General features: G+C 47.6%; 1 protein-coding gene across 4 annotated transcripts in view; it reads right to left on the reverse strand.

The window, feature by feature from the left end:
• ETV4 (ETS variant transcription factor 4) overlaps positions 1-18,255 on the reverse strand; it is a 70,886-nt gene extending 52,631 nt beyond the window's left edge. For 2 of the 4 annotated variants that reach the window (XM_084808283.1, XM_084808282.1), the window contains exons 1-4: positions 18,051-18,255; positions 16,491-16,592; positions 16,258-16,354; positions 13,287-13,334 (exon numbers count right to left, since the gene is read on the reverse strand). In XM_084808283.1, coding sequence (XP_084664409.1) covers positions 13,287-13,334; positions 16,258-16,354; positions 16,491-16,550 — 205 coding nt within the window. In that variant the 5' untranslated portion in view covers positions 16,551-16,592; positions 18,051-18,255. The remainder of the gene's footprint in view (positions 1-13,286; positions 13,335-16,257; positions 16,355-16,490; positions 16,593-18,050) is intronic. The other 2 variants (XM_084808285.1, XM_084808284.1) reach the window with 1 other exon arrangement.
• Positions 18,256-26,275: the final 8,020 nt, after the last annotated feature.

The following is a 26,275-nucleotide window of genomic DNA, read 5'->3' on the forward strand; positions in this document are numbered from 1 at the left end:
TCCAAGTCCAGTTTTGGACTTTTACCACACTACTCAGAAGTAAGCCCTACTGAGTAAGGTGGGACTTATTCCCAGGTAAGTGAGTACAGGTTTGCAGCCAAAATGTACCTACTGACAGATGTGGTTTCTTTTACATCAGAGGTGGGGAACCTCTTTCAGCCCAAGGCCCAAATTCATTTCTGGAAAAGCTCTCAGAGGCTACAATCCCATGGTGGGCGGAGCCAAATGCAAAGGGGGCAGGGCTGAGTGCGAGAGTGGTGGAGCCAAAAATACAAAAACTACCAGCATATTTCAGCTTAAAGCAGTTACTGCCAGTAATTAAGCCTTTGGAGAGGCACTTCAACCTTTTAGACTGGGAAAAAAGACCTTGGATTTGGCCCCTGAGGCATGAGGTTCCCCATGCATTTAACATGCATTTTACAAGATGGGGGGGGGGTATTTTAAAAGCCCGTATGAAAAATACCAAAACCCTTCAATACCTTTTATGCAATATTGTATTATTACCATCGGTTCTGAAAAGACAAAAACAAAGGTAGCCATTTGGGCTGTAAGGGAAGGAAATCCAAAATGTATATCAGGGCTATACCTCTTTATTAGGCGAACCAAAATATCACAATTTAGGATGCAATCTTATGCATGCTGAGACAGAAAAACGTCCTACAACTCCCAGCATTCCTTCAGCCAGCCACACTGTGCAAACCTTTGAGTTCTCCAAAGGTTTTTTTTTTGGGGGGGGGGGGAATGACTGGCTGATGTTGAAGCCATGGAGTTTGCGTTTAATTACAGTCTTAAGATGGAATGTGGGAGGAGGTTGCGGACATTCGAGACTCTACCAGGTGCTACAATAGTTTCAGGTTGCGCCTAGAACTGCTCCTCGGACTCTTAGGATGAACAAACGCACAATGGTTGAGCCCCCATTTTTGAAACTATAAAATCCAGCTGTTACCCAGATCTGTCTATAACCTTACGTGAAAACACACAGGTTCCTTGGTAGGTAGAAAGCATCCTGAATTATAAGAATGAATTTTGACCAAAAAAGTGACACTCTAAAGAGGAGCTAGAAATATGTTTACCCTCTTGATGCAGTCTTTTCCTTAGTGGGATCTGCTTTTGGTAGGAGTCTGGAGCAGGAATAAATAATGGAAAAGATCTCAACAAAAGAAAGGATCTTTTTTTTGATCCAAAAAGGATCAATCTGCGAACAGAGACTGGGAGGCTCTTATATCCCGCTTCCGTGACTGTTTCTAAAAGAAACCTGCATGGGCTTTCAATCCTGCCAGTTTTTTCCATGCATATTTCATCATAAGAACTCTTCCAAATGCAGAACACCTGGAGCAAATACTTGCCCCAAACCATATCGTCTTCATGGAGCTCCTTAAAAATCATCCAGTCAGAGGATTTTCAGTGCATTCCTAACTAAGCATCTTTACTCAGAAGTCCCACTGAGTTCAAGAGGGCTTATTTCTAAGCAGTGATGTGCTTAATGTTTCTACTGAAAAATTTCCATTTCATAAGTTCATTAGTAATGATGAATGGATGCCAATTGCAAATACAATATTAGGTAAGCTTGGCAGTTTCAAAGTTGTATGAGTGGTTGTCAGTGTATCACAAACAGTAAAATTAATGTTAATAGTTTTCAGTATCTGGTGTGTGCGTTTTTTCCTAAATTAAAAAAAAAATTGAAGGGAAGAACTTGCCATTGTCTTTAATTTTTTACAAGTATTCCAATAAAAATTCTACATAATGTAACGTTTAAAGCACCTGCTTTAATTTTTTCTTCATATATTTCAGGTCTAATACTTGCAGATTGGGACAAAAAAATAACATGGGATACCTTTAAAAGCTTTGTTTACTAAATACAAGTAAAATAAATATGCTAATTTAGATTGCTTTCTTCAGCATCTGAAAATTTTCAGATGCAAAGCCAAAATTCTCCAATGCAAAACTCACTATGCAAATTAAACTAATTTGCTTAGGAAATTTTTCCATTTCAACCTTTCCCAGAAAACCAACATCACTGCTTCTAAGAAAGCACGCATAGCAACACAGCCTTAAAGTCCACAATTGCAAAATCAAACTGGTTCCTCTAAATAATTTTTTTAAAAGGTAGTTGATTTTGTTCCAGAACTCACCATCTCTGGACATCCTTAAGCCAAACCTGGAGAGAGAGCTACATGCGATGTTTTAATCTAGCCTGGATGAAACATCTGAATGAGGGTAGCCAAGGAGAGCTCAACAGTTCCTCCTGGAGACAATGGATGTCCTCCCCTAGTGGACATTTCACACTCTCCGGGTTGGTTGGTTGTCAGGCAACCAGCCAAGAATCTCAGAATCTCCCTTTTTGGTTAATGCTGGATGGGAAGTAGATAAGTAGGCTGATTTGGGGAGGCTGTGGCACAGTCGTAGCATAACAAGCTGCCTTCTAGCAGGTGAAACTGTTCATCCACCCAGGCATGGCCAACTTTGGTGGGTCGGGGGGGGGGGCAATTCCCACACCCAGAACCCACCAACGGCTGCTCCCCTCCCCACTGAAATTGCCACCGCACCACTGATTTTGCTGCCAAAATGCGTTGGTGTGGGGTCAGACTTGGAGGCGGTAGTGGGAGTGACATGGCCCGCAAAAGTGGTCAGGGGGCACATGCCACCCATATGTTGCCCACCTCTGATTAGCCCATTGCTGCTCACTCTGACTGGCAACTGTTCTCCAGGATCTCAGAGAGGAAGGTCTTTCTTACCACCTGATCCTTTTAACTGGAGATGCTGGCAGTTGAAACTGGACAGGCTGTGTGCAAAGACACTTGCTCAAGTCACGGAGCTATGGCCCCTCCCCCGCACTGCATCCTGTCACATGTTTATTGACACACAACCCCTCCACCCTCCAAAATATAAAATGAAACAGCGGGAAAGGTGGAGGGAGAACCCACACATCCCTCCAGCATCCACACCCCTGAGGAGCTCAAGAAAATGACAGAAGTGGGGCCCAATGCCCAGGAAGCGAACACCAAACGACGTCTCCGCCAAGTGTTCAGAACGAAGGAAAGGATCCCGCTGCTTTCAAATATGTGAATGAAGAGTCCAGGAGCTCAAGCAAAGCAGGTATAAATCACCCTCTGTGGATGCAACTGGTATTTGCAAAAAAATCTGCATGGTAGCTGCAAAGTCTTATTTAACTGTCAAGCCTATTTTGGCTTCTGTGTGTTCCGCCTCAGCTGGCGCCAAGCTCCTTTTCCAAGACAAAGAACAGGACTAATTACTATTTTCACACAAGGAGCTCACCTAAGTATCTTTACTCACATACACATACACTAGCTAGATTCATCCTCTCCTACTCAAATGTGGGAGACATCAGTGGATTTCTGAGAGAAGCAGAGTTCTATACACCCGCATTCATGGGTGTTGCTAGGCCTGGGCCCTGGATTTATTTCCCAGTGCCCCGAGTGATGATTGGTGCCAATGGAAGGGAGTCTTTTCTCAGCTCACTTGCCATGCAGGGGGCAGTTTTCAAGGGGATTGCAACTGTGGTGGGAAGGAGTAACTCTCCCCTTCCCACATGCTGCAACACCCCCCTCCCAATGTCTCCCCCTGTGTGGGAAGTAAGCTGAGAAAAGGAGACTTTTTTCTTTTGGTTTGGGATGAATCGGTCGGGGTGCAAATTAACTGAAGAATTTATGTTATTTGAGATGATAAGGATGAGAAATTAATTGGCTGGCTTCACCTCCTGTGAAAATTTAAATAAATCCTTGCAATTATTTGCATATAAAGATTTAAATTAGCATATGCAGATTTTATGCAGATATGTGTCCTATGGGCCTGGGTACCAAATCTTTTAAGTGCCTAGCAATGTCCCTGCTTGCCAGCACCCCCCCCCCAAATTTTGTTCTCTCATAGATGTACAACTACTTCCAAATACAAGCAAGCAATCACCCCCAGATCCATCCAGCCTGAAGGAGAAAATGTGCTATACCACACATGCAAAAAACCCTCACAAAGGCAATGAGAACACTACAGTCCAAGCCCAGACATGCGATAACCTATGCCTAGGGCATGCGTTATCTCCAACGGATCCTCGCGCATGCCAAGCTTGCACAGCAGGCATCGTTTGTTCTTCTGCTGCGGTTCTCTGGAATTAGGGCCAATGTCCGCAGGATCACAGAGAACCTACAGCAGCCTTCCCCAACCTGGCACCCTCCAGATGTGTTGGACTACAACTCCCAGCATCCCTGTCTTTTTTCCTACCTAAACATGCAAAGGATCGCACCCCAACCTAGTCTGGATACAACACAATTGTTCTGCACAATAACTACCAGTCTGAGACCATGTGGAATAATCTTATGCATGTCTACTCAGAAGTAGTCCCCACTAAGTTAAATGGGACTTACTCCCAGGTAAGTGTGTATAGTATCGTGTGTATAACATTCCCCAACGCGATGCCCTCCACATGTTGGACTGCAACTTCCATCATCCCTGACCATTGGTCATGCTGGCTGTGGCTGATGGGAGCTGTAGTCCATAACAACTGGAGGGGGTACATTGGGGAAGGCTGGTGTATAGAACAGCTGCTTTCACCTTCAGATGGGTAATCTTGCTTTACTATGCTTAGGAACATACAGAAAGCCCAACAAAAATCTTTCATTTCACAATTGCTCCCCTAAACAGATAGAAATTACATAGTGCTAAAAAAAAAACAACCCCAAAACCATGAGCTAGATGAGGTTTTGAATTATGATCCTGGACAGGATACAAAGGCTCTATTTTGGTGAAAACAAATATCATTTCATTGTTATAGCAATCTACCAGCACAGGCTTGTAAACATCCCCACAAAATTTGCTAGCCTTTACTCGAGTTCTAAGAAATGAGAACCCTGTTTTTCCATGCTGGCTGCACCAGCGCCTGCATACAGCTGTTATGGAAACACAGGCTAGTGCTGGCAGAGGAGGGACAGATCGCTCAACCCCCCCTTCGGCTGGCCCACGGCATTTCCGTGCAGGTCGCAGAGGAAGAGGCTTCCCTTCCTCCAAGGAAACCTAGCAGGCTGATGGAGGAAGGACAGAGCAAGCCAGCCTTCCTTCGCTTGCCTGCATGGAATTCCTAGTCACTTGTGGTGACCAGGTGAGTTGCGAAATACAAGTCTCAACTAGAGTGCATACCGGTTCAGGAAATGAATGTGATTTAAAATCGGTTCTTTTCCTTGGTGACTTAAGTCAATTATTTAAGTTGCCTTGATTTAAAGATCAATCCAACATGCATTACAAATGTATTTCATGAACAGCCCGAAGGCATCATTTAGTGCTTAGCAGAAACAGAACACCGGGAACCTTCCATACAGGATGCTTGAGAAATGCCAACAGTCCCAAGTCCTGATCAGCAGAGAAAACCCCATTCCGAAGGCTGCTGCCTCTTCCGATACCCCCTGCTCCACTGCAATTTTGGCTCTATCCGGTTTTCTCCTTGAAATCTACCCATACCAGCCTTTCCCAATCTGGTGCCCTCCAGATGTAGTTGGACTACAACTCCCAGCATGCCCCAGCCAGCATGACTAAAAACCCATGGGAGGAGTAGTAGTAAAGGTTGCACATTTACTTTGGAGTAAGCCCCACTGAACACAATGGAACGTGCTTCCGAGTAAGAATGCATAGAATCCCACTGCAAGTTTTAAAACGTCCTGAAAGCTTGGTCCTTTCCAATCAGGGACAAACTACATTACAATGCAGCCACAGGCAACCAGTCCCAGATAGCTCCTTTCACTCATGCCCAGTGCCCTTGGCAGGGGTGGGGAGATTTGCATCAGAGAAGCGGTGGGAGGGAAATTGATTGAACTAATTAATTTATACAGTGCCACCCATGTTCATGTCCGTTTATGCAACTGTGGGGAACACGTGGTACTGCAGTTGTTGTGGGGCTCCCATCATCGCTGACCATTGCCCATGCTAACTGGGGCTGATGAGAATTGGAGTCTGGAGGGCCACAGGTTTCACATCTCTGCTTCATAGAGAAAAGGACAGGTCTCTGCCCTGAGGAACTTACAATCTAAAATTCAACACCGGGTAGACAACAGAGGAAGGATATGAAGGCAGGGTTTAACCAGGGAAGAAGATGTATTTATTTCATTTAAACATACTGAGGCTTGGTTACAATAATGCCTTCTTCCTACATCTGGTGCCCACCAGATGTTGCCGGGCTGTAACTCGGATCATCCCTGATCACTGACCATGTTGGGGAAAGGCTGTAGTACGGGATGTGGGCCAGAGAGTTGAACCAAAGCCTCATAGAAAAAGGTGGATTTTTAAGGAGGGATTTGAAGGATGTGAAAGGGGGGGGAACCTGTTCCCCTGCCAGTAGCATGCTCCCCATTCCCAGCTGTTTTTATCCCCACTGGGTTTCAGGCCCACGTTTGTGAGGTAAGAGCTCCAGAATGCAGGCAGGGATAAAAGTACCTGCAGGGAGGAGGGGCCATGCAGAGAAGAGAAGAAACACCGTTAGGAAAGGGTTAAGTGATCCCTTTCCCTCCTGCCCCTTCCCCAGTGCAAAGCCATCCCCTCTCAAGGGAATTGTGCAAGGGAGAAAAGGCTCTCAGGGTTTCCTTATGTGAAGAGTCACGTCTAATTTGCCCCATAAATGCAATTTCTCACAGATTAAAATTATCAGAGGGGTGGGTTATTTAATTTTTTTTTAGGGGATGGGGGAGAAACAGTGTTCTGTTTCCGCTAAGCACTAAAGACTGAGGGGAGATATGATAGCGCTCTTCAAGTACTTGAAAGGTTGTCACAGAGAGGAAGGCCAGGATCTCTTCTCGATCATCCCAGAGTGCAGGACACGGAATAATGGGCTCAAGTGACAGGAAGCCAGATTCCGGCTGAACATCAGGAAAAACGTCCTGACTGTTAGAGCAATACGACAATGGAACCAATGACCTAGGGAGGTGGTGGGCTCTCCCACACTGGAGGCATTCAAGATGAGGCTGGACAGCCATCTGTCAGGGATGCTCTGACTTGGATTCTTGCATTGAGCAGGGGGTTGGACCCGATGGTCTTGTAGGCCCCTTCCAACCCTACTATTCTATGATTCTATGAGATTGAGAAGTTGGGTCTTTGGATTTGGAGAGGGGGAGCCATTCATAATAAAATTATGAATGATTTGGACGGCGCAAGATTATTCTCTTGCTTAAAACACGAAAAATCAGAATGATCAGCAAAACCAACTGAAGTTCAAGAGGTACTCCTTCACCCACAACACATACATTCTGTCTAAACATCCATAGGATTGTGTCCTAAATGGCTTAAGGAAAAAAGGTTAGACACATTAACAGAGAATAGGTCCAGGGGCAGTGGTCACATTTGGAATTTTGAGAGAGCGTCATGAGTGATGGCACAAAATAGCTGCCGTGGGGGAGGCTTGCCCATTCATAAAATGGCTACCAAGGTGGGCATGGCCAGCCTCAAAACTTGCATTTCCCAGAAGCAAAACTGGTGAGACTAAAAGGAAAGTAACTTGCCCAAGAACCTAAGTACAAGGCAGAAGTGGGATCCGAGCTCCAAAACACAAAAACCACTCACTTGAACCCAAATAAAGATGGCACGGAGGGCAGCACTTTGCTTTGCAGCATGCTGGTCTCCCAGTAAAAAAAATTAAAAATCTTAAGAAGTACAATAAAAATCAGGAGGGGCAGGGAGCCTTGCAGGAACCAAGTGAGGTGTCTGCAGCACATTAGAGACCCCAAGGTAGATCAATGACTACTGGCAATATAACTAAATGGAACATCCCTAATCAAAGGCAGTGCACCAAATACTGGAAGCTTCCTGGGGGATATGACTGGCCACTGTTGGAGGACGTACTGGACAGGTAGGACTTTGCCCCAATCCAACAAGATGATTATATGTTCTCCTGTATTCCTTTTGTTGTTCCCTGCTATAGCCAATCGTCCTTTGGTTTTCATACAGGGATAGGAGTACATCGCACACCCACAACATTCAAAGAAAGAATGCAACATCTGTCATGCAATATCTTTTACGATTAGAAGCAATTACGATCTCAGATAAAGGTTCCCATAGGTTCTACTGCCCATCCTGGAGGTAAACCTGGACCACACAATTCACCTCGGCAACTTGCTTAGCTCAGCTTGGAAGGGAAATGAGTCGCGTTCGAAGAGGAGCTAAACAGCAGCCAATGTTTGAGTCACTGCATTCCCCAAACCAGCTCCCAGCATTCTCTCTGTTGGCATTGTCAAGGCATAATGGAACAGAGTGTGACAAAGAGACGAAGCTGCCCATTCCCTAGTTCAATATACATACACACTGTACATATATATATATATATATATACATATACATATACATATACATATATATATATATATATATACACACATACACACACACACACACACACACACATATATACATATCCAAAGAAAGATAAGCGATCACATAGTCTATATAGAAAGAGAGACAGAAAAAAGACAATGCTGAACCATTAGGTTTGGGGGTTGTAGACTGGGGCCTTGGCTCACCACGCCCACCCACCTCTTCTCTCAGTGACCTTCTTCTGACACAACAATGCTAAGCAGGCTCCCAAACTTGCTACAGATTGATCAAGAGTTCAGCTCCTCCCCACTAGCAATTTTCCAGGAGGGACAGTATGTTTCTAAACCAGCCTTGTACTGAACAACTTGCCTGGTCGCCACAGGTGACTGAGAATTCTACGCAGGCGAGCGCATGGAATTTTACACAGGTGGGTGGAGGAAGGATGGATCTGCCTGTTTTTCACACTTGCCACAAGGGGAAGCCTGTGCCTGTTCCTTCACAGCCGACATAGAAATCAAGTGGAGTGGCAGAGGAGGAACAGATTGCTCCATCACTCCTCCACCAGTCTGCTTGATAGAAGATAATTTTCTTCTCAGTAGCCTGCATTTCCATGCTGGCTATCGAGGAGAGGGCTTCCCTTCTTCTGCAGCCAGCACAGAAACACAGGCTAGCAATATATATTGCAGGCTAGTAATTTTTGTGGGCTTATTCACAAAACTGTCCTAAACACAGTTCTGAATACACTCCAGTTGTCCCCATTTTACCCAGGACAGTCCCAATTTTCCAGAACCTGTATCTGATGATAAAGTCAGCATGTCTTGTTTTGTGTCGCTATTTTGCCTGCTGGGAAATTCCGGTCCTGGAAATGCCTTTGAAAAGTTTGGCTACAATGAGCTGAGAAAGAGTTGCAACTCTTCAGAAGTTTTAGTTGCCTCCTTCAGGTCTCTAGACATTTAATATCCAAGTGGTGGTGTGTGTGGTGGTGCGGGAGGTGGGTGGGGAGGAACTGGAGAAAAATTATAACTAGTGCACACATGCATGTAAATGGACATGCATGAACTCCAAGACCGCCTGAAATTATGGATATCGCAAAAGATCCGTTTCTGGTGATAATGTATTACATGACAATTATGATTTTTAGTGTACCCTGAACTAAACCATCCTTCAGTGCTTTAAATCAGAGCTAGATAAGCTCCTGCAAAGAGAAAGTCCCACACAATCTCCATGCATCAATCCCCGACAGCTCCAGGTAGGGCTGGAAAAACTCTTACCTGAAAACCCTGAAGAGTGTTGCCAATACTGGATCAGATGGACCAATGGTCTAATTCAGTAGAAGGCAGCTTCCTAGGTTCCAAAGGGGGAAAGGGCCCTCCGGCATAGAGGGGCTGGTTACACATTGCCAAAGAAGAGGGCATGTATCGCCCAAAGAAATGACGCACATTTGCATATGCTAATTTATATGTGTGTGTGTGTGTGTGTGTGTGTGTGTGTGTATATATATATATATATATATATATATATATATATATATATATTTTAAAAGGTAAAGGTGTCCCCAGCCAGTCGCGTCCGACTCTAGGGGGTGGTGCTCATCTCCATTTCTAAGCCGAAGAGCCAGCGCTGTCCGAAGACGCTTCCGTGGTCATGTGGCCGGCATGACTGAACACCGAGGTGCACGGAACGCTGTTACCTTTCCTGCCGCAGCGGTACCTGTTTATCTACATGCAATTTCTTGCTTTAAGCACTGCTAGGTTGGCAGGAGCTGGGACTGAAGATGGGAGCTCACTCCGTCACGCAGCACTTGGGTCTCGAACTGCTGTCCTGCCGACCTTCCGGTCTGCAGTTCAGCGTCTTAACCACTAAGCCACCGCGGCCCCCATATATATATATATGGATAGAAACTTGAATTACTAGAATTTAACACACATCCAGAAATTCTGAAATTAATCTGCACACCACCCCAGGTCACCCAAATCAGTTCTCTTGCTCAATTAGTTTACCCCAGACAATTCAGATCCTGCTTGAAAATTCATTCCCCTTTAATAAATGACTTCCATTCAGTTCAGTCATTCACATCATGATCCTACCCACCACCCAAGTCAAACCAGTTTCATGATAAATGGGGTCTGCATTGCAATGCCTTTCTGCTGTGGGATTCTTACTCTGAGATGAGGACATGAGGTGGTCCACTTGATCTTTCTCTTCTTTTTCAAAACCAGACACTTTCCTGGGCAGCTCCAGTAGCAAAAAAAAAAAGGGACACGCTACTTTGGCAACAGCGAACAGCAAGAACGGAGGCACTCTGGGCAAGAACAGGTGTCTCACAAGGTGTCTATTTGGATCTGAGAAATGTTGGAGGGTCTAATTACTTGGGAAGATAAGAAAAGCCCTGCTGGATCAGACCAAAGGCCTATTTCATCCGGCAACCTATTTCCAGAGTGACCAGCCAGATGCCTCCGGAAAGCACACAAGTAGGACATGATGCAATAGCCCCTCCTGCTCATGTTCCCCAGCAACTGCTATCCTGCCACTGATACTGGAGGTAAGATATAGTCATCATAACTAGTAGCCTTATTGAGAGTAGACTAGTAGCCTACATTGAGAGCCTTATCTTCCCTGAATATGTCTAATTCCCATTTTAAAGGCATCATCACATCCTGTAGTAGCAAATTCCTTAGGACAAGCCTCACTGATTTCCACAGAGGCTACTTTCAAGTTCAGGATCCCAGTCGCTCGGCACCTCTCCTTGCTTGCTCGGTGATAACGTGATGTGTTTTCTACATCAACTCAACTTTGCAGCCCTGATCCCTTAACTGTAGCTTGCACAGTACAATCCTATGCATGTCTACTCAGAAGTAAGCCCCTCCCTGTGTTTGGTGGGGCTTACTCCCACATAAGGACAGATAGGATCACAGCCTTAATTAGGTACAGCTTCACTCTCTCAGCAGACATACTAGGTGCTGGTTTGCCTCTGAATTCTTGGGCAGATCCTCCCACTATGAATCCTTTTCAGTTGCCAGATTTCAAACTCTCTCACTTGGGTTCCACACTGCTGACCTGTGCTAGTATAAGATGGGCTCTGGGGGAAAAATACCATTTTAGAACCTAAATTCTAAACCAAAATATAGAGTTTGCAATACCCAAACCTGATAGTATGCACTCTCAAGATTAAGGAAATTCATGCTTTGACTGTTTCCAAAATTCATTTCCTCCCTCTCTTTTTTTTGTAAGATAGGTCAGCTAAGAGTCCACAAGCTGCAGATTATTTTTACTGTGAACTCTCCCTAAGAAGCTCTCCACTTTCACAGAACACAAAGCAAGGACACAATATTTATTCTCACCCCCCCAATCTTTGCCAGCCCTATCACCAAATCTTAGAGCACAGAGTTCCAAGTCTGATCCAGCAACTGAAGTCCTGACAAAAGAGCATTCTTTAAAACACACACACACAAAGCCTCTAGTCCTCATGGTTATCACAATATATCTGATAACCCCATTCCATATCTCCAGCACTCATGCTACCAATAGGACTGGTGTGTCTGTTAGACCAAATTGAAACTGAAAAATAGAATCCTATATCCAGAATACATTATGTAAATTAAATATCGGTGCACGTATTGGCTCAATTTTGCATAATCTTTTCTGCTTCTAAGATTCAGACCCCAAAGTAAAACTGTTTGAAAATTGTTTCCAAAAATAATTCAGCTTTAGAGGAAAACAGACAGACTACGGTTATGGAGAAATTTCCAAGCTTTTCTCTGAAGCCATGAAATCCAACAACTTGCTTTTTAAAAGAAACCAAAGAAAACTGGAAGCCATGTCTCAAGACACTCAATTCTAACAGCAAATTCATTTTCTTTGCAGTTATTAAGCACCTGGACAGCAGGAAGAGAGGCAACCGACTGCTTGATTGGAGCTGAACGCCAAATTGCATTGTAGCACCTAGTTGAGCCGACAAATTTCCAGTTAAAATAAAAAGCCTACTCTGACACCATCGGGTTTCTGAGTCATCTTGATGGAATTCCCCCTTCAGCTTACGATGCACTTTCTTTTTTAAAAAATGCCATCAATGCTGATATTACTTAATCTTTGCTAATCTTAATCTTCGCCAGAGCACTCCACCAACTTCCAGCTAAACACGAGTAACAATACAAGTTAAGCAAACAAGACAGATCGCCTTTTTAACCTTTTCAAAATGCCAGGTCCCTAGATCCAGGACTGCCAGAACAAAATACAAGACCCACTTCAAACCTGCAATTAACTACCATTTGCTTTAATTGGCCTCTCGGGAAGAGAAAGCTTCCCTTCCCAGGTTGACACTGGAGGGAGGGAAGCGGAGAAACCGACAAGAGAGACACCAAAAACCAATCAAGCCACCAGGAAAAGAAACTCAACACTTCTTTTTCTTTCATGTGCCGCTTCCAAAAGAGGAGGCGGTGAATCTTCAGATTCGCAAAGGGGATCAACGCCCCTCTCAAATGGTTCAGAAGTCACCAGTTTACCCTGATGGGGAGGGGGAAATGGTTGGGGGGGGCATGCCAAGTTGCTCTCATAAGCCAGTTGCTTTCATAAGCAATAAGCAAGTTGCTCTCACAAGCAACCAAGTTGCTCTTATAAACTCGACACTTCTTTTTCTTTCATGTGCTGCTTCCAAAAGCTTAAAGAGGAGGCGGTGAATCCTCAGATTCGTAAAGGGGATCAACGCCCCTCTCAAACAGTTCAGGAGTCACCAGTCTACCCTGATGGGGAGGGGAAATGGTTTGGGGGGGGCATGCTAAGTTGCTCTCATAAGCAAATACCAACACAGTGATGCAATTCATATCCCTGAGTTTACCCAAGCCCAGAGAGTCAGCTACATATGCCAAAGGTCTAGAAGAAGGCGGCAGCAGCAAAAAGCAAGAACTCAGTCCAAAAGGAAAAAGAGCGAGGGCAATGAAAGGAAGTCACTGGCTGGCTAATGGGAGAAATCGAAAAGCTAGCCTTACCTTCGGTCAGCCAAGTCTCCTGAAACAGGTTCAAGTCATGGAAGAGATCTGCAAAGGAACGGGACAGGACAGGATGATCACAGACCCACAGTGGCTGGAGCAACAGAGAGAGCTGAAGGGGAGTGAAGAGTGGTTGAAGAGCATCAACAGAGTGCAGCTGGGGTCAAACCCCAGCAGAAGCACCCTCAACCTCAATGGTATGAGCTTCATCTCCGTCCCCTGCAAATATATATACACACACACCCAGCAGGGACAGAAGAACCCCAGATGTCATCAGACTACCACTCCCATCATCCCTGATCACTGGCCATGCTGGTTGGGGCTGATGGGGGTGGGAGTTCAACCCATCCAGAGGGCTGCGGGTTTGCTGGAAGGCAGTATCCTTTTGATTTCAACCTCCCTAACCTGCCCCACCCCAAGCGTTGAAATGTTTGTCCCGTCTACCTATCTCCTGTGCGTAAAGACAAGATGCTTGAGACATCCAAAGGAGAAGCACAAGGTTGTATCAGAGTAGAAGGAAGGGTGTGTGTGTGTGTGTGTGTCTCATGGAGCGGAAGAGGGTTCAATGTAAACTACCCAGATTATGAAGGAAGGAGATTCCCAAGAGCAAACCCAGAGGAACCCTGCCTGCACTCTCATTCCCATGTGGACAGCCAGTGTAGTGCTGTGGTTAAGGATGCTGGCGAGATCCGGGTTCAAATCCCCATTCAGCCATGAATGTCAGTCACTCTCTCCATCTCTCTCAGCCTGACCTGCCTCACAGGGTATTGTGAGGATAAAAGGGGGTGAGGAAGACTCTTTGGATTCGTTAGCTCCCCTGACAGCAACTTGGGATAAAAATTAATTAAATTAACTAAACACTGAGCTGTTGCTGCCAAGGGCGCCCCACACTAAAGCAGGCAGCCCGCCCTCCAGGCCCCGTCAGCCTCAGGTCAGAGCAGCTGGCTCACACAGGTGGTGGGATTCGGAGAGAGCGCCACCGACAGAGGCACATCAAGCTGTACAAGAAGTGTCAGTACTCAAAGACAAAGAGGTCGGGGTGCAATCTAGAGTCATTCCAATCCACACGTGGCCGGTCAGGGAATCACAGCTACCATCCACAGCTTTGCATCCTGGCATCGCACAAAGGAAATCGGACTTGTCTTCTTCTTTTAAGTATTTGACAGAGAACAGCAGGTCCTTCTGAAAGAACTGCCCGTGTATAGGGCAACTTTCCCCAACCTGTCGCCCTCCAGCTGTGTTGGGACTATGACTCCCATCATCCCCAGACTGGTGGTGATGGGAGTTGTGGTCCCAACACAGCCTCCCCCAACCTGTCGCCCTCCAGCTGTGTTGGGACCACAACTCCCATCACCCCAGTCTGGGGATGATGGGGGTCAGAGTCCCAACACAGCTGGAGGGCGACAGGTTGGGGAAAGTTGCCCTATACACGTGCAGTTCTTTCCAAAGGACCTGCTGTTCTCTGTCAAATACTTAAAAGAAGTATTTAAGTACTTTAGTATTTAGTAGGGGCTAGAGAGGTTGTGATCCATGGACTTCATGGGGCAGAGCAGGGATGGGCAACCTCAGGCCTGCAGGTCAAATCCACCCCTCCTGAGGTCCCAATCTGGCCCTTCAGAGTTACCCAGATAGCCACGCCCCCTCTTCCTGGACGGACACACCCCTTTCCCCTCATCACCAATCGCTGGGTGGTTTTCCAGCTTTTGCACGGGTTCCCCCCCATTTTAAAAGACCGAATCGCTACTTGTAAGCCTTAGTTACTGACTGTAAAAGCTTTAGGGAGCCATCCTATAGCCACTAGATACTGTCTAGGGGGCCACTGGATTTCTCAGTTTCTGGGAACTGAGGTCAGAGCCAGGGCTCCAAACGCAGTTCCCAGAAGCCGCGCTCCCTGCCCCCGCCCTCTCGTAGCCGGTGCGGTTCTCTCCGCACCAGCTACATCTCCACGCTCGGAAACGGAGAGCAGAGACGGGGAAAAGGGGGCAGTCCCGGGGGAAGGGAGGGGAGGAGACCACGGAAGCAGCATTATTCAGCTTCCAATGCACCGCACGGCCGCCTTCCCTCCTCTGCCCCGAAGCTGTGGCTAGATAGTCAAAATCAGCCGTCTAGCAAAAGATGTAGTGTGCTTGAGCACCTAGGTGAGGAGGCCGTACCACGGCCACCCTGCCTAGGATAATCGGCAGCCTCCGCCCTTAAGCAGCAATATGCTGGTTTTTTGGCCCCGCCTCTTTTGCCTTTGGCCCCGCCCACCACTGGAACGCAGCCCTGAGAGCATCTCCAAAGCTGAATTTGGCTGGGAAAAAGTTTCCCCATTCCTGGGGCGGAGAGATCCATTTTGGGGCAAGCACATTCTAGGAGGAGATCCATTTCCTTGCTCTATCCCCCTTCCTGGACAAAAGACATGACAGCAAAATACTGCTTAACCTGTTCACTGAGTAAACGCTGCAGCCGCCTCGAGCGCCCCCCCAGGCAGGGCTGCAGAGGACATTAGCAGCAAGGCAAGGGCAGCAAAAGGAGCACGACCTTCAATCAATCAGGGCCGCTTGACAGGTGTCAAAAAGAAGAGAACCTATGCATTCTAGAGTCGCCTTTCCCAGCCTGGTGCCTTCTGGGTATGTTGTACCACAAGGCCATGCTGGTTGGGGATGATGGGAGTTATAGTCCAACATATCTGGAGGGGAGCGGGTTGGGAAAGGCTGATCTAGCGGATGGAGCACTGGACACTGAATTCAGGAAAACTTAACCCCTGGCAAGTGACGTGACCGTATGGAGAAGGATTCTCTCTCAGCCTCAGTTTGTAAAATAAGAACAACGGCTGCACTGAAACGTCATTATGCTCAAGCTTCCAGTCAAGGTATCACATTAGGATCTTATCATTCAGGCACAAGAAGCTTCATGGCCGATCTGTCCAAGTGATCCCTACAGATTGCCCCACCCATCTGTTTCAGATGCCCACCCCCCCCACACACACCTTCGCCATCTGGGACATGTGGCACACCTGGGTCCATAGATTTCCTCCGCGCAGCCATCACAACTCTGCCCTCCGGGGTCCCATTTCCTGATGGTTTCTGTAAGAAAAACATGAAAACCAACATAAGACAAGGCTTCTGCATTAAGAGATGGCCGGATAGGCCAGCAAAATTAAAGGCAAAGCTAACGAGCGGCAGAAGCATCAAGGTGGTTTGTCTCTGCTAAATCACCCACCTGTGCAGAAGTGTAAGGCACTTGCTGGTCCAAATATCCTTTCATCCTGCCATCAGTCATGGGTGCGAATTCCCCACAGGCATGGAGAGCAGGCAGCCGACCCTGCAAGGAGAACCACCCCCAAAAAAGGGGGAACAGAAAATCACTCAGGGATGTTTCACGGCACTCGTTGCAGGGGTACGGCACTAAACACAGAATTATATGCAAGACATCAATCTCAGGTCAATGGTCTAGGGGAGGAGGTGGTTTAAAGCCCCAGCCCATATTGCTGACTCTCCCTTAGTTGCTTCAAGCAGGAATACCAAATCTGAGTGCTTCCCTCCCATCCCCTTAAGAAGATGCTCAATTAAAGGGGAACAGGTCTTTCTCCCACGGTCCTCCGCACACTCACCCTGCCTAGCCCCAAATCCCCTTTCAGTTCAGACCCTATATGGGCCCTTGGTCCCCTTCTACTCCACTGCAGGCTTCCTGGCCCCTCTCTGTCTGGTTTTCCCCATCCTCTCTTGGATCTTGGCTTCTATTGCCCCTGCAATCCTTCCCAACCCCTTCCTCAGCCTCTTCTCTTTGAGCACTCTAGGGTGCAATCCTATACATATTTAGACAGAAAAGAAGTCCTACAACTCCCAGCTTTCCCCAGCTGGGAGTTGTAGGACTTTTTTCCCCTCCTGTCTAAATAAGCATAGGATTGCATCCCTAGTCAGTGTAGTGTAGTGGTGAGAGTGACGGACTGGGAGCCAGGAGATCCGGGTTCTAGTCCCCACTTGGCCATGGAAGCTCACTGGGTGACTTTGGGCCAGTCACAGACTCTCAGCCCAGCCTACCTCACAGGGTTGTTGTTGTGAGGATACAACGGTGAGGAGGAGGATAATGTAAGCCGCCTTGAGTTCCTTGCGAGAGGGAAGCGGCCTTATAGTTAGTCAGGCCACTTGTCCATCTCACCCAGTGTTGTCGATGGTGGCCGGCAGCCATGGCTTTCCAGATAGGAGCTTTTCCAGCCCTACCTGGAGATGCCAGGGATCGAACCTGAGCCCTGGCTTCTTCAGGCAAAGCATATGCTCTGCCACTGAGCTAAGGGCGCCTCCCCTCCGTCGGACTTGCCCCCCCCCCCCGGCTCACACGACCTGGCCTCCAAAATCCATTTTTCCTTAACTCCACTTTCTTATTCCCACCCCCCGCCCTACCCTTTTTAAGGCTGCAATCCTAGACGCCAAGGAGACTTACTTCCGAGTAGACACGACTAGGATTGGGCTGTAAAGGGCTCCCGCGCCGGAGAATGAGCTCTTCGTTTCTATTTGGCTCGCTTGTGACCCCTCCCCCTCCCCCAATCCACCCAACTTCAGCCCTTTGACCTCTCCCCGCTTCCCTTCTATTCCCCATCTTTTCTATGTCCTGACTCTATCTAGAATCAGCTTCTCCCCCCTCCTCGCTCCCCACCCATCCCGATTAGACCACATAGGTCCCTTTCATGTCCTTTCCCTCCCCCGTATATTCGCTGAAACTTCTGCAACGATGCATGAAATTATCGTCCCATTTCCATGAAAACTTATCCTTCCTACTCACCTGAAAGTGTGGGGGCTGGGGGAAGGTGCGGTCAGTTCAGCGATTCCCGCTCGGACCCCGCCGCAAGGCGGCTGATCCGGGATAACAGGGAGACGCTAATTCTCGTGGGACGGAGCCAAGGAAGGTTCCTCCCGCCCGGGCTCGTTTCCCCTTCCACAGAAACAGACTCTTTTCTGTTTCTCTTTGTTTCATTGACTTTGTGAATGGAGGCAAAGGAGGGGAGGGGGAATTCCCTCGGCTCGCTGGGACACGCCCAACCAATCAGGGCTCGGCGTGGCCCTCACCCAGTCGGGATAAGGCGTGGCTTGAGTGCTCTGAGCCAATCGGCGCAAGGTGTACTAAGATACATTCACCAGTGGAACTCCCATTCATAAAAAAACACATACACGAGCGCCTAAAGTTCATTCATAAAAGGCTTCCAAGGGAGGGAACATGTCACGAGTCGTAGACACGATGGCTCGTTTCTACTCCCTCCTTTCCTTCAGGCCTCAAACTGGTTATGCTGCTACGTTTACAAGGGCGTTCATACTGTTTACCTTCCCTTCTACTCCCGCCATCAGCATCGCAGGAGGGGGTGGGAATGGCGTACACGCAAAACCAATCTTCATGGGTTGTACTTCGGAATATTGTTGAAATGTGTCTAGAACTTGATTCCATTTTTAAAAAATGGATTTTATTTAGAGGCCCCATTTCAGATGGGGGGGGGGATTTCCTTAGGGAAGGTGCTAGATCCTGAACAAGGTTTAAGGGATACATCCATTTTTTATGCATATATAAAGGATTGTATTTATTATTGTTCCTGCAGTATGTTAAGACCCTTTCTTGCAGTTATGCTGAATGCATCATAATATAGCAATGCTCTCCACAATGGTCACTTTTTTAAAGGGCTTCCCAATTTTTGCATGCCTGATATACAAGACCCATATTGAACTGTTTTGAACAATGGCGTCCGGTGGAGGTTGATGGCTCCGATTTCAGTGGGGCTATAAATCCGCTCTGGGTTTCAGTCAGAACCAATCAGAACTCTAAAGAAGCTATCCAAGGTGCTGAACCCATTTGGGGCCTAGGGTTCAGCACCTTGGATAGCTCCTTTAGAGTTCTGACTGAAACTCAGAAAAGATTTACAGCCCCACTGAAATCAGAGCCACCAGCCTCCACTGATAGCATCTGTGTGCAGACCAATGAGTTGGCAAGAGAAATAATCACGGGGTCTCGAAACACAGGAGGGAGGGAGAACACCCCCTCCAGGCTCCCTAAATAGTGCCCTCCCCCAGTTTGATTTGGCATTTTATCACATAAGCAAACAAAGAGACAAACACCTGGAAGGCCGCTTTAGTTTGGGCAAAGCCAGGGTTGAAGATGATGGATGTGAGCTTTCAAGTCACACAGGCCTCATCCACAGGCTGGATGTTCAGAGAGAGGGGGGAAAGAACATCCAGATGGAGACTGTACATGTAAGCTTGCACACAAGAACTGAAATGCTTAGAAGAGCCTTTCCTGACCTGGTGTTCTCGAGATGTGTTGGCCTGCAACTCCTATAATTCCCAGCCAGCATGGCCTTTGGCCATGCTTATGGGAGTTGGAGGCCAACACATCTTGAGAGCACCAGATCAGGAAAGGCTGGTATAGGTCATGGAATTCTCTTCCCAACCATTCTGCATAGCAGCTTGTTACTTTAAATCCAGACTATGGTGGTTGGTTCTTTTCCTTCTCATAGAATCATAGAATCACAGGGTTGGAAGGGGCCTCCAAGACCATCAAGTCCAACCCCCTGCTCAGTACAGGAAGCCTGATTCCCAGGCAGAATCCCATCCAAATACTAACAAGGGCTGACCCTGCTTAGCTTCTGAGATCAGACGAGATCGGGCACAGCCAGCCCTTATTTGGGGTCCACGTCATTGCCAGTGTGGTGTAGTGGTTAGAGTGCTGGACTGGGACTCAGGAGATCGGGGTTCTCATCCCCACTTGGCCATGAAACTCACTGGGTGACTTTGGGCCAGTCGGTGAGTCTCCTCAGCCTAACCTACCTCACAGGGTTGTTGTGAGGATAAAATAGAGAGGAGGAAAATCGGACATGCTGGGCTCTTTGGAGGGAAGGCAGGATATAAATATAACAAGTAAATACATAAGATGAATGTATTGCTACACAGGGAAGCCAGGAATTTTCCCTGAAGCCAGATTGGCGGCTGACCAGGTGGTTTCTGTTTGTAGGTTTTCCCTGAAGCGTGTGGCAGGAAGGCCCCTGTCCTTGAGTGTCCTGGAGGTTTTTACAGTGAAGGAACCTTCCAGCAATGCATGCAGCTGATATTGGCCTGAGGAGCCACGTGGAGAGCCGTGGAGTTCAGTGGAGGCTGGTGGCTCTGATTTCAGTGGGGCTGCGAATCCACTCTGGTTTTCAGTCAGAACCAGTCAGAACTCTAAAGGTGCAAACCCAGTTCCCCAAATGGCTTCGGCATCTACAATAGCACCTTTAGAGTTCGGACTGAAACCCAGAACGGAATCACAGCCCCACTGAAATCGGAGCCACCAGCCTCCACTGGTGGAGTTTATGTGTTGATCTGGTGGGGCAATGGGTGACTAGATGAATAGCAGGGGGTGGACGGGATACCCTGTTGGTGTCTCCTCCCCAGCTTTATTGTTATTTCATAACAGAGGGGTGTTCTGTAAGCAATCCATTCCTCCCTGTTTCCTTTCACATGCATTAGATCACAGCTCTATTTCCCCCCACAAACATGAGAGGGGACCATACCACAGCAATCAAGTCACTCATGGAAGGGTTAGTCTAGAACCCTTCCTGGCCTGGCTTTTTTATGACTGCATGTAAGACTCAAAGTTGACATGAAAGTCTTGATATGAGTCCCTGCTGATGCGAAGTAACAAAGGCAAGGCTGCTTCCGAGCATGCGAAGAGTGCCTTTCTCTCAACACAGGAACAACCAACACACACACATCTGCGATCAGGAGGCAGAGAGAGCAGCTAGGTCAGAGGCAGTGGAGGCGGGTGGCTCTGCTTTTCGGTGGGGCTGGGAATCCATGCCGGGTTTCAGTCAGAACCAGCCAGAACTCCAAAGGAGCTATCCAAGGTGCTGAACCTATTTGGGAGCAGGATCCAGCACCTTGGATAGCTCCTTTGGAGATCTGGCTGAAACCCAGAATGGATTCACAGGCCCGCCGAAAACAGAGCCACCTGCCTCCGCTGGTCAGAGGGTGTGAGTTCCAGATGGCCTCGTGTTCTACCACCTCTCCAGCACCAACTCCAGGTTTTCCAGGGCTCTTGGGCAAGATACCCCTTTCTTCCCTGAGTCCACCTTCTCACTGCCATTGTGACCAGCTGCTATTGCTCCTCGTCCTCTTTCTCATCACTGCGACCGCTTGCTTGCTTGAGGGGCGGTGGGTAAGTAGGAAGTAGCACTGTCTGCTCCATCTTCTCACCACCAGTATTGTCTAGATGCGAGACAGGTGAACAAGCAGGATGCTATTGTGATGGGGAAGAGAAGTCAGTGGGCCCCAGCAAGGGTGCGGGCTCCTGGCAAGTGCCCAGTCATGCCTACTCTTGGAGCCAGACCTGCACACACACACACCCTCCCTCTCTGTCTGTAATAGGGGCACATTGCTGGACAAAAAGGAAGCTTTGTAGAGCTCCAACGGGGTGGAGGCCAAGCAAAGGCCCTGCTTGTGATCTAAAGAATATCTTGCACCATGCCGCATTCTGTGGTGTCCGTTTCAGCGGTGTAGTGGAGCTGCAGCTGTAACAGACACAGCACCGGCACTTTTTGATTAGCAAGGACACTGCCATCCAGTGGAGGCTGGTGGCTCTGATGTCAGTGGGGCAGCTAATCCATTCTGGGTTTCAGTCAGAACCAGTCAGAACTCTACAAAGCTTGCAAAGCAGCTTGGATAGTACCTTTAGAGTTCTGAGTGCTCCAAATGGAAACCCGGAGGAGATTCGCTGCCCCATGGACATCAGAGCCACCAGCCTCCACTGCTGCCATCAACTGCCACCCCAAACCCAGGGGGGTTCCTCTGGGCTTAGCTGCAATTCTCACAGTGACTGTGAGCAGAGACGAATTTTCCCAGCAACAATATATTGTTCCCTGTTGCGTGATGCAGTTTATTTTGGGGTAGTTTAGGGAATCTCTGCACCAGCCTAAAATCCTGCATTTAAAACGGGGCTTTCTGCTTCCATTTTAAATGCAGGATCACCACTGACTCCCTTTACATGTGCTTCCTTTCCCCCTCCCCGTTCCCCCTCCTCCCCGTATCTGAGCCTTCCATTATCTTTCCTTGATCTCGCTCCTCTTCTTGCCTCTTTAACTCTTTCCACTGAGGAAACTGAAGCGGAACACAGCGGGGTAATTTGATAGCTCATGATCTGCGATCTATTTAAAAGCAAGCAGGACAAAGGGCATTTAGTGCAGGAGACGCTCTGGAGGGTCAGGGCAGGGTCATGTCCTTGTGTAAAGAGCCGGTAAACCTCCGTGAGGGAGAAATCTCAGTCGCAGGATAAAAGCTCCATGTGAAGGAGCCCTTGGTCTTGGTCATCCACTTTGCAAAAGACCTGCTCCCTGAGGAGATGGGAAATTGCTAGAACCGGTTGGTTGGTTGGTTGGTTGCTGTTGTTGTTGTCGTCGTCGTCATTATCATCATCATCATTTCTATACCACCCCATAGCCTAAGCTCTCTGGGCAGTTTACAGAAGTTAAAACATTAAAATATAATATACAAGAGGAAACCCCCTGGGTGTGGGGTGGCAGTTGATGGTGGCAGTGGAGGCTGGTGGCTCCAATGTCAGTGGAGCGGTGAATCTGCTCCGGGTTTCAGTCAGGAGCAGTCAGAACCCTAAAGGAGCTCTCCAAGGTGCTTTGATACGGATCTGCACAGCTACTTGAATTTTTGGACTCTCCTTGGAGGCGTGGCTGCGGGGACTGTCACAACAAGCACCTGTACTTCAAAATTTGCCGCTACCCCCATCTCACTCTGATGCATAAATAAAAGTGACTTCTCAGGGTTTCACTTGGAGCGAGTCTCAGCAGGGCTTCGTGCTCCAGAACCTGCTCCCAGTGCCATAGCTCAGCCCTGCAAGGTGAGAAGTAGTGAGTGCTTTTAAGCATGTTCGCAGTGCATCCCCTTGACTGCAGCAATGCCTACATCACACATGGCCTGAGCCTGTCTCCCAGTTGCACTGAGTCTGTCTCCCAGTTCAGGAAACTTTGGTTGCTTCGGGCGCAATCCTATGCATGTTTAGACAGAAAGAAGTCCTACAACTCCCTACAGAATGCCGGGAGTTGTAAGACTTTTTCCAGTCTAAACATGCTGTCAGGGTTGGATCGGAGCCCATAGAGCCCCAAAGCAGTTCTGATTCTGAGGAAGAGATAGAAACTGTGGGAGAGGAACCTGCACGCTGTTCAGAGGCACCGCCGGAGGGAGAGTCCCTTCCTGCTCACATTCCTGAGAGTGGTAGTGACCCTGGCAGGCAGGGGGAGGAACAATTGGAGCTTCAGGACGCTAGGCGCCGGTGCAGGGACAAGCGGGAGATGGAGGGCGCCGAGAGGAGGTGCTCAGCCCACTTGGTGCGACATCAACAGCTGCTCCCCAATGCCCCATGGGAAAGGGGTGGACTTTCGCCTCCTAACCCTGAAGTTCAGAGGCTTCCCGCCTTTACCCTCCAAACGGAGATCAACTGATTCACTAAGGCTAGAAACCCCTAGTAGGCAGCTCTCTTAAGTTTCCCTGATTAGGCTCATGCAATTAGCATCTGTAAGCATCGTTAGGCTGAATGGAAATAAAGCCTTGGAAAAGAGCCCTATTGTCTGTGTGTTGATTCTGGCTACTTGAGGATTTCAGAAGGCAGCAAGGGCGCTCCTGACACATGCATAGGATTGCACCTTTAGCCAATCAAGTAAATTTTGCAAAGATCTGCCTATGGGTAAAACAATAGTTTTTTTGGGGGGAAAACCCCCAACCCACATTCTTTCTTTCTCTGTACATAATGTATGCATGTGTCATTGTGGCAGGTGGCATCTTAGAAAAGACATTCCCTATTATGTCTGAGCAAAGGGGGAATTTGTCTTTTAAGATGGTGCACTCTATCTGCTAGGATTGTACAGATTTTGCAAAATCCATTCTATCTGCATTTTGCAAATTGTCAGGTGCCATCATCTGTACATTGATGAAATCAGATTTTTCCCAATTTCCTTTGTGCAAATTTGTGCCTGCAGAAATGCTCAAATCCCCCCAAATGCGCAAATCTCCTCAAAATGTGCATTTTCATATATTTTTTTTAGCCTATGGGGGAAATGCACATTTTTGACTTTTTTTAAACTTATTTTTCTACAACTAAATTTTCCTAAAATTCCAGAAAGTCTAAAAAAAATGGTCCACAAGTCTATGGAATCTGTGCAACTCAGGAAAAGCCGGTCTGCTGCAGAATCCATGGGTTGGATTCATAGAAATCCAAACTCATTTGATTCCATTGTGGATGTCTCCAACATTCCTGCTATCTGCACTTTGTATAAGCATTTGTACTAGGATTAATTCAGTTGGGGGGGGGTTAAGCATATGATGGTTGATTACTTGGGACATCTTTTTAGTCAGTCGCAGATTTAATCTCTAACTGATTAAACATTGCAGCCCTGGCAGACGCAAGGACCAAAGGTGGCATACAAACAAAAGCCCATCATCTCCAGCAGGTCTGTAAGTAAGTAACCAAGAAGAAAATGATGGAGTATATCTAAATTTTCTGCTGATGGACACTTTTGTTCGAAAATATTGCTGAATGTCCCATGCCTGGGATTGTACACCAGTGTCAGACGAAGCTTTGAATGAAATGTAATGTAGGGGGGTGCAAAATGGTGCAGCCATGCATGCAAGAGGGAGAGATGTGTCATCATGCCAAAAAAATATCCGGCAGGCGCCTATTTTACTTGGGCAGCCACATTCCATGTGGCAATTGCAATTGAAACGGATGGTCCAGCTGAGACAAGGACGGCACATTCCCAGGCACAAAATGTGGTTGTTGGGGAGGGGGCTCCTAAAATGCAACATCTCCCCCCCCCCCGCCCCATGACAGAAGTGCAACCTCGAGGGAGGGTGGGCAGGCTGCACACAAGAAGTTACAAACAAATTTATTGTATTTATATATTTATTTATGTCCTTACTTCCTAACTGCTTGGAGATGATGAGAGTTGTAGTCCAAGACACCTGGAGGGCACCATGTTGGGAAAAGCTGAAATGCACTAACTGGCTGGAGATGATGGGAGTTGTAGTCCAAGACACCTGGAGGGCACCATGTTGGGGGAAAGCTGAAATGCACTAACTGGCTGGAGATGATGGGAGCTGTAGTCCAAGACACCTGGAGGGCACCATGTTGAGGAATAGCTGGAATGCACTAACTGGCTGGAGATGATGGGAGTTGTAATCCAAGACACCTGGAGGGCACCACACTGGGGACAAGCTGAAATGCACTAACTGGCTGGAGATGATAGGAATTCCAGCCCAACGCATCTGGAGGACACCACATTGGGGAAAAGCCGAAGCACAGACGCCTGAACATTACTATGCTGTATAATGTGCAGCCCATCATTTCACATGCTGCCAGGGTCCCTCTGAACTGATAACGTATTGTAGAAGGACAGTGATGTTTTCCACCTTAGCATATCTTTAATATGCTGTTGCAGTAGTAGTTGCAGGATAAAATGAATGCAATGGACAGTGGACAGGGTCACAGCCTTCGTCAGCTTGGCACCCTCCAGATGTGTTGGGCTACAACTCCCATCATCCCCCAGCCAATATCTGCCACACTGGCTGCAGATGATGGGAGTTACAGGAGATGGGAGTCTGGCCCAACCGGAGGGCACCAGGTTGATGAAGGCTGGGGTAGACCTTTCAGCAACGGGGCGGGGTAGCTCAGCCAGCAATCCTTTGTATGCCATCAGGGGCTCTTACAAGGACATTCCGACTTGCATCTCTGAAATATTGGAAACTATCTAGGAAAATGCCTAATGCCATATGTGACTATTGGCCTGTCTAGCCCAGTGTTCCCTGCTCTAGTTTGGTGGCAGCTCTCCAGGGTTTAAGATGGGGTCTTTCCCATTGCCTACTACCGGATCCTTTTGCTGGAGATAAGGACTCAGGTAGCTGCCTTATACTGAGTCAGTCCTTTGGTCTGTCTAGCTCAACATTGTCTACGACAGGGTGAGCAACCCGCAGCTCGAGGGCCAAATGCAG

Source organism: Heloderma suspectum, chromosome 6 (assembly GCF_057233095.1).
Source record: "Heloderma suspectum isolate Gila_16-S chromosome 6, 16-S_ref, whole genome shotgun sequence".
Classification (NCBI taxonomy): domain Eukaryota; kingdom Metazoa; phylum Chordata; class Lepidosauria; order Squamata; family Helodermatidae; genus Heloderma; species Heloderma suspectum.